At 42.2% G+C, this 6465-nt stretch overlaps 1 protein-coding gene across 1 annotated transcript; it reads left to right on the forward strand.

Moving 5' to 3' along the window:
- Positions 1 to 554: 554 nt before the first annotated feature.
- Positions 555 to 5982, forward strand: LOC104071307 (calcium/calmodulin-dependent protein kinase type II subunit gamma; the record flags this gene model as incomplete). The annotated part of the gene is made up of 4 exons (XM_009574797.1): positions 555 to 630; positions 1119 to 1213; positions 2326 to 2571; positions 5135 to 5982. Coding segments are annotated over 3 exons (404 nt in total), but the record flags the coding sequence as incomplete, so codon positions are not given.
- Between the last annotated feature and the right edge of the window lie 483 nt (positions 5983 to 6465).

Here is a 6465-nt window from a genome sequence, read left to right on the forward strand (position 1 = left end):
CTTTCTAGCTTGCGGAAGTCACCCCTACATGTCCCAGTTGCTTGTTTGCAGCATTCATAATAGCTGAGGTATTGGTGATAGTGATAGACAAGTTGTTGGGAGACTTTTTCCAGTTGGCTTGATCTGTGTGGTGGCCATTTGTATATGACTACTGTGGTGAAGGGTTTCCAAATCTTAAGTTGCCAGACAAGTGCTTCACATTGGCAGGTTCACTGACATTCATTGGTCAGACTCCCCAGAAGCACCTCAGGCTGTCATTCAGAAGACACCTCTGGTGCCTTAGACCTTTTTAGAAGAAAAAAAAAAAAGGAATATGACATCTTTATTTCCTTTCTCCCTGCATTACGGGATCACCATTCCCTTTTCATACCACTGCCCCCCTACTCTCATGTGGATGGCTGTCATTACTGCATATCTCCAGAATGCAGGGAGCAGCATCCTATGAGATCTAGACTAACGGTGCTCCACAAATTGCTTGTAGGAAGCACCCACTAGCCCCATAGTCCCACTGAAGTCTTATACACAGTTAAATTGCTCTTTCTTCTTGTTCACAGTGCGTAAGCAAGAGATCATTAAGATAACAGAGCAGCTGATAGAAGCCATCAACAATGGAGACTTTGAGGCTTATACGTAAGTACAGATGTCTTCTGACAGTTTGTTTATCAATTTATGTGCAAGTGATGTTCTGGCTCCTGGGAATGAGGAGTTGGCCTGCAGTCAGGGATGGTAAAAAGTTTTTTGCATTTTAGGCTCCGTCAATTAGGAGTAGGGATATGGTAGAGCTCTCTAAATGAACATCAGGTAAAGTCAGGTATCAAACAGCAACAGGAGCGACAAAAGGAAAATGTCCTGGCTTTGTAAGGAAAGTAGGGGGGAGGGCAGTGAGATGGGCAGAAAGAAAAGCCAGAAACGTGGAGGCTTGTTTTATGTGAAATGCCAGCTAGCACCAACTCTGTGTTACTGCAGTAGGACTAAGTCCTCCAGGAACTTACTCCTTGGAGTAGGGAAATAGTTAGGTGGACACAGGGCGTGAGTCAAATGCCGTACCAGCGCTTCATTGTGTCAATAGTCCTTGGGCTCAAATACAGACTGTAAGCCTGTGGTGCTTTTCTTTGCAGAAAAATCTGTGATCCTGGCTTGACCTCATTTGAACCTGAAGCACTGGGGAACCTGGTTGAAGGAATGGATTTCCATAAATTTTACTTTGAGAACTGTGAGTGGGTAGATTTGGTAACACCAACAGCTTTCTCTCTAATCTTCTTTTATGCCACGTTTTGGGGGGAAAATTGCCCATGTTTTTAATGGCTATCAGAACCAGCAAGAACTTGATTGTGCATGGGTTATGATGCATTCATAAGAGCGAGCATGCTTTCTCTCAAAAGCCTTTTTCAGTAACAATTTCAATTCTAACCCCCAGATCCCTTCACTGTAGTCATACAGTTTGCTTGGTGCAAATACTTTGTAAGCATGGACTGCAGGAGCTTTAAAAGTTTGAGGCACCAGATTTCCTACTGATATGGAAATGGAGAAAATGAGCATATTTTGACAGAAACAACATGTATATTTGGGGTAAACATGCTGAATGGTTGGACATAAAGATAGTCATGCACAAATCAGTCATGCCTTCGCTTTAAGTTTTCCCTGGACGGTTTCATATCTCTTCAACACCTAATGAACCTGTTACGTGGATACAAGGGTCACCTTGTCAGCCTGGGGCAGGAAAAAGAGTTGGGAGAAATGCTATCATTTATACTAGTGAATTTGCCTCCCTTCCTGGATGTCTCCACAGGATGAGATAATTTAAATTTAAATCGTGAGCTGTTTAATTTTGGGGGTTAGGTCAAGGTCCTTAGTAAAGGCAATTCCTAGTGCTCTAAGTATGCAGAGGCTTTGTCTCTCTCAAAAGCCTGTTCTGGAGTGATTTTTACACTTCTCTGAGGCTTGTTCATATTTAATGCAGGCCTAGCTTAAGGATCACCTGATTATTGACTCCTTTGTAACAATGTTCTGTAATTAAAAGATCTTTTCCTTAACTGAAGAAACAGCAACACTGATGTTGAAAAAGTGGCAAGTATGCTTTGCAGAAGAAGTGGGAGCAAAGGGGCAAGGGGATTCTGGGCAATAATAAGTGCACAATTCCTAAGGAGAAGAACAGGTGATAGGGGAAAGAATTGCTCGGATTTTGCCTGGAAAATTGTAGGAGCAATTTTTATGGTATCCCAGAATCCAGTGGAAGGTGAGTAGAATACAAAAGAGGTTGGAGGATGTGGGGGCTGTTCCTTCTTAATAGTAAAGTGAAGCTGATGGTTTTGCATGTTCTGCCAGTACTGTCGAAGAACAGCAAGCCAATACACACCACCATCCTGAACCCCCATGTCCATGTCATTGGTGAAGATGCTGCCTGCATCGCATACATCCGCCTGACACAGTACATTGATGGCCAAGGCCGGCCTCGCACCACGCAGTCTGAAGAGACACGCGTCTGGCACCGCCGAGATGGCAAGTGGCTGAATGTCCACTACCACTGCTCTGGAGCTCCTGCAGCACCTCTCCAGTGAAGATCAAATACGGGTATGGACTATCAGGGAAGGAGTGTGTCATACACACAGCTAAGGCTGCTGTATGTGGGAATTCAGTATTCAAGGCTGTTTAGGTGGCTGAGAGAGAACCATTTTTAGTTGTCTGTAGGCTAAAAGCTTCTGCTGATCAGTTGGTGTTCCTTTCTCTAAGCCCTGTCCTCTGGACTCAGTAGGATTATCTGCCACTCCTGACAAACTGGAGTCGTGCAGACGGTTGTTCCTGAGCGTAGCTACCGTTGTAGCAGCAGTGCTTCCTCCCAGGTACTCAGCTCTGTGCTCGGACAGAGTGCTAATCCAGAGCAGAGAGGAAGAGTATCTCATGCTGTCCACGGGTTTGCTGTATCCCAGTTGTCAGGATATTGTAAAATCTATACATAACAATTTCTATGCCATAAGGGTAAAGATTTATTCATATAAATTTTACTACCGATTTTCTGATTAGCAGAAGCTATTAAGTGTACAATGTTGAGAAAACTCGGAAAAAAAAATCTAAACAGATAATAATATCAGAGGATTTAAAATATCCCCCAATTAGCTTGCCACAATTCAGCATTGGAAGAAACTTTGATTATAAAATTTGACACGAAGAAACGATTGTTGCTTGCTCCTGAAGGACAGCAGATCCATTTGCTTCTGCAGCATTTAGGCATTCTTGTTTATTGCCTTACTGGTTTCTTTTAGTTAGATGTACAAAGTCTTTCTGCCTCCTTTCGTTTTATGCTGAAGTATATGTCACATTCATCTTAAAGATCTAAGTTTCCTAATCTTAGGATCTTTTTACTAAAGATTTCCTATTTAAGAGCAAATACAAAAAAAATCTACACCTGGGAGACAAGCTTTTTTAAATGTGGTCATTTGAAGATGAACCACTGAAGTATAGTTACTAATTGAGTCCTAGTCTTATGTACTACTTGGGACTAAGCCAAGAGCAGTTTTTATTCTTAGGTGTAGTGAGGGATTCAACCCTACTGAAAGCAATAGAAAGGAATGTGAACTATCACAAGCAAACTGCACAGGTCACAGATGGAATTTGAAAAGCAAAAGCCAGTTGGGGGCACCAGAAGCAGGGAAGCTTTCAAGAGAGCTGGACAATCAGCTGAATTTCCAGGGAGTAAGGCAGTGAGAAGGATAAAGCCTTTGCAGGGAAACAAAAAATAACTTACTTGCATCAGTTTTCATCACAGAGATGTTGAGGGAGACTTCTGTCCTGGATTTAGTGCAAAAAAGATGCAGAAGAAATTACTAAATTAAAGGTCGGTATGGCTCAGTGGCTGTGCCTAGGAGTTCTGAGGAAGCTTAGGAATGGAGAGTCTTAGCTACTACAGAAGAGGTATGTTTCCTTGACTTGGCTGCTGAAATGTTGCACCTCGTCCAAAAGTATGTGCTGGAGGGTTTTTGAAAACGGCAGAGCAGAAGCCATTTCCAAACCACAAAATGTTGGTTAAAACAATATTTTAAAAAACCTACAAACTAAATTGAAGTTGAAATATTTGCATGCATTTCTGGGTTCTGAAGGAGGTGTAATCACATGCAATTACAAGTGGGGTCAGTGTGGGCAGCCCCCATCTGAACACTTGAATCATTTTGGAGCAGTGTTGGCCCATGTGCAGTGAAGGGTAAGGATGAAGAAGGAATGAGGTGAATAAGAACGCTTAAATAGAAATCAGTGGTTTGTTCTCACCTGGAAGGCAGAGTTCAGTTTTGGGTAAGTCATCTTAAAAGGAAACTGCAGCCGTAAAAGAAGCTTGAGGTCAATCAGAGGACTTCCGTGTAAGGAGAGAGTAGGAACCAAGAAGAGAGAAGGCTAATAAGAGAGTTTGTGACAAAGATTTGCAAACTAAGAAATGGTAGAAATAAGATTTTGGCTGCACTTTCATGGCAGGACAATGCTAAACAAACATGAAAAAAACCCAAACTTAAAACTAATCAAAATAAATCCAGTAATTTGACACAGGAAGATTAGCCAGGAGGAGCCTTTGCTAAAAGCAGTCACTAGGGCTACAACTTTGCAAAACTGCGGAGAAGCTCATACATTTGTTTAAATATTAAGAACATTCAGAGACAAAATTACTGGAGACTTAAAAAAAAAAAAACCAACACCACCACAAAACAAAACCCCACAAAACAAAAAACCAAAACCAGATCTTTCAGTTCAGGGCAAAAGCCAATGGAAAGTGAGGCAGAAACTCTTCCTTAGGACCAGATCTTTGATCACCCTTGGGAAACTTCTTCAACTTCTGGGACATGTCACTATTAGATAGTGGGCCCAGGTCTGCTCCAATTAAGCAAGTAATTCATTTTAGCAAGTAGTTCATTTTCATTGGCACACTCAGCCACCTGGAAGGGAAAGTGTGTGCCTCCTCTTTTCAGGGCTCTCCTCACAAGCTCCAATCTGTGTTGCATTAGGAAGGTTTTCTGCCTGCACCAAATAATTAGCCTGTAGAAAACGTGTTTTATTAATTGTGTACAGCTAATGTTTGGCTTTATTTCCTTCCATCTTCCATCCTGTTCTCCCCTCTCCTTTCTGGGTGGACACTACCTCTTCCTGACTGCAGCAACTTGTGGAGATACTCAGCTGGAGGGCAATATCTTCTTAGCAAGCAGCTCTGGAGTGCCTGAGTGACAGCAACGGTCATGTCTGTTTTGACGTTAAAAAAAAAAAAATACAAATTACAAACAGGCAGCAGCCAAATGCACGAAACCCTGCATGCATCTGATGCTCCGGGCGCTGCCTTTCTGTTGTTTTCCATGGATCCATCGTGTCTGTTTCTGCTGTACGAAGGTGTTTTTAAATCTAAAGAAAAAAAAGACACGTTGTTTGTATAAAATAATAAAAAACAGGAGTAATGCTAAATAAATGACAGATTATCCAACGTGCCCCCTCCCCCAGGGCTAAGAAAATGGCAGCAGCTGGAACATCTTTCAGAAATGAAGTGAGGGGGAAAGCAAAAGTGAAGGAGAGAGGAAGAGAGAGGGAGAGCAAAAAAGGAGGCGGCTTGAGCAGCGGATGGCTGAACTGTGCTCCGCAAAGCCATGGTGGAAGCTAACATCGCATTCAGGCTGTGCTGCGACTTCAATCGGTGAGAGGTGGCGGGGAGACCCCAGAGGAGCCAGTGTGAAGACTGGGGTTCAAGAGAGACGAGGCGCTTCTCTTCCTGTTGCCTGGCAGACTGACTTCAGCCTGAGTTTCTTTGATTTTTGCACAGCAAGAACGCTATGGAAAGCTGGTTGCTCGGCTGCTGGATCCCGAAACAGACTTTTTTTTTTTTTTTAAAGAAAAAAAACCAAAATGGGATGTTGATTTAAAACTAAAGGTGGAAGTAGGGATTAAAAAAATGGGTTTAAGTGAATATAACTTAAATAGAAGCTTGCTCTTCAGAGATACTGGTTTTAGAAACAGCCACTACCTGGCCAAACATGGAGGTTTGAAGCCAGATTATTTAATTTAACAAAACAAAACAAAAAAAGCATTGCATTAAGAGCAGAGATTTGAGAGGAAGAGGGTACGTGTATGGGATTTTCTATTTTTTTTTTTTCCTTTCTAGTAGCATAGTTGGGATCCACAGTGCTGCAGAACACGTGTTCCTTAGGAACCAGACAAAAAACTTAGTGTTATGTTCTTCATGAAGACTTGCACATACACTCCTATATGAGGCATAAATAGCGTGTGTTTTTTATACTGAAATATATGCACCCATAGAATTAAAGGGGTTACCTGGCCTCCTGTTTGATTTGTTTGGTCTCCGAGGAAAATAGCAGTGGGAGCCAGCAGCCCCAGCCAGGTGCTTCTCCCCACCACTAACCCATCTGATGTTTGTAAGTGTCATGTTTCCTAGTGTTTATTTGGGTAATTTTTCTATTTTTTACAGTGATGTTGTAACACAGA

The sequence above is a fragment of the Fulmarus glacialis genome, unplaced genomic scaffold (genome assembly GCF_000690835.1).
Source record: "Fulmarus glacialis isolate BGI_N327 unplaced genomic scaffold, ASM69083v1 scaffold22753, whole genome shotgun sequence".
NCBI classification, from domain to species: Eukaryota; Metazoa; Chordata; class Aves; order Procellariiformes; family Procellariidae; genus Fulmarus; species Fulmarus glacialis.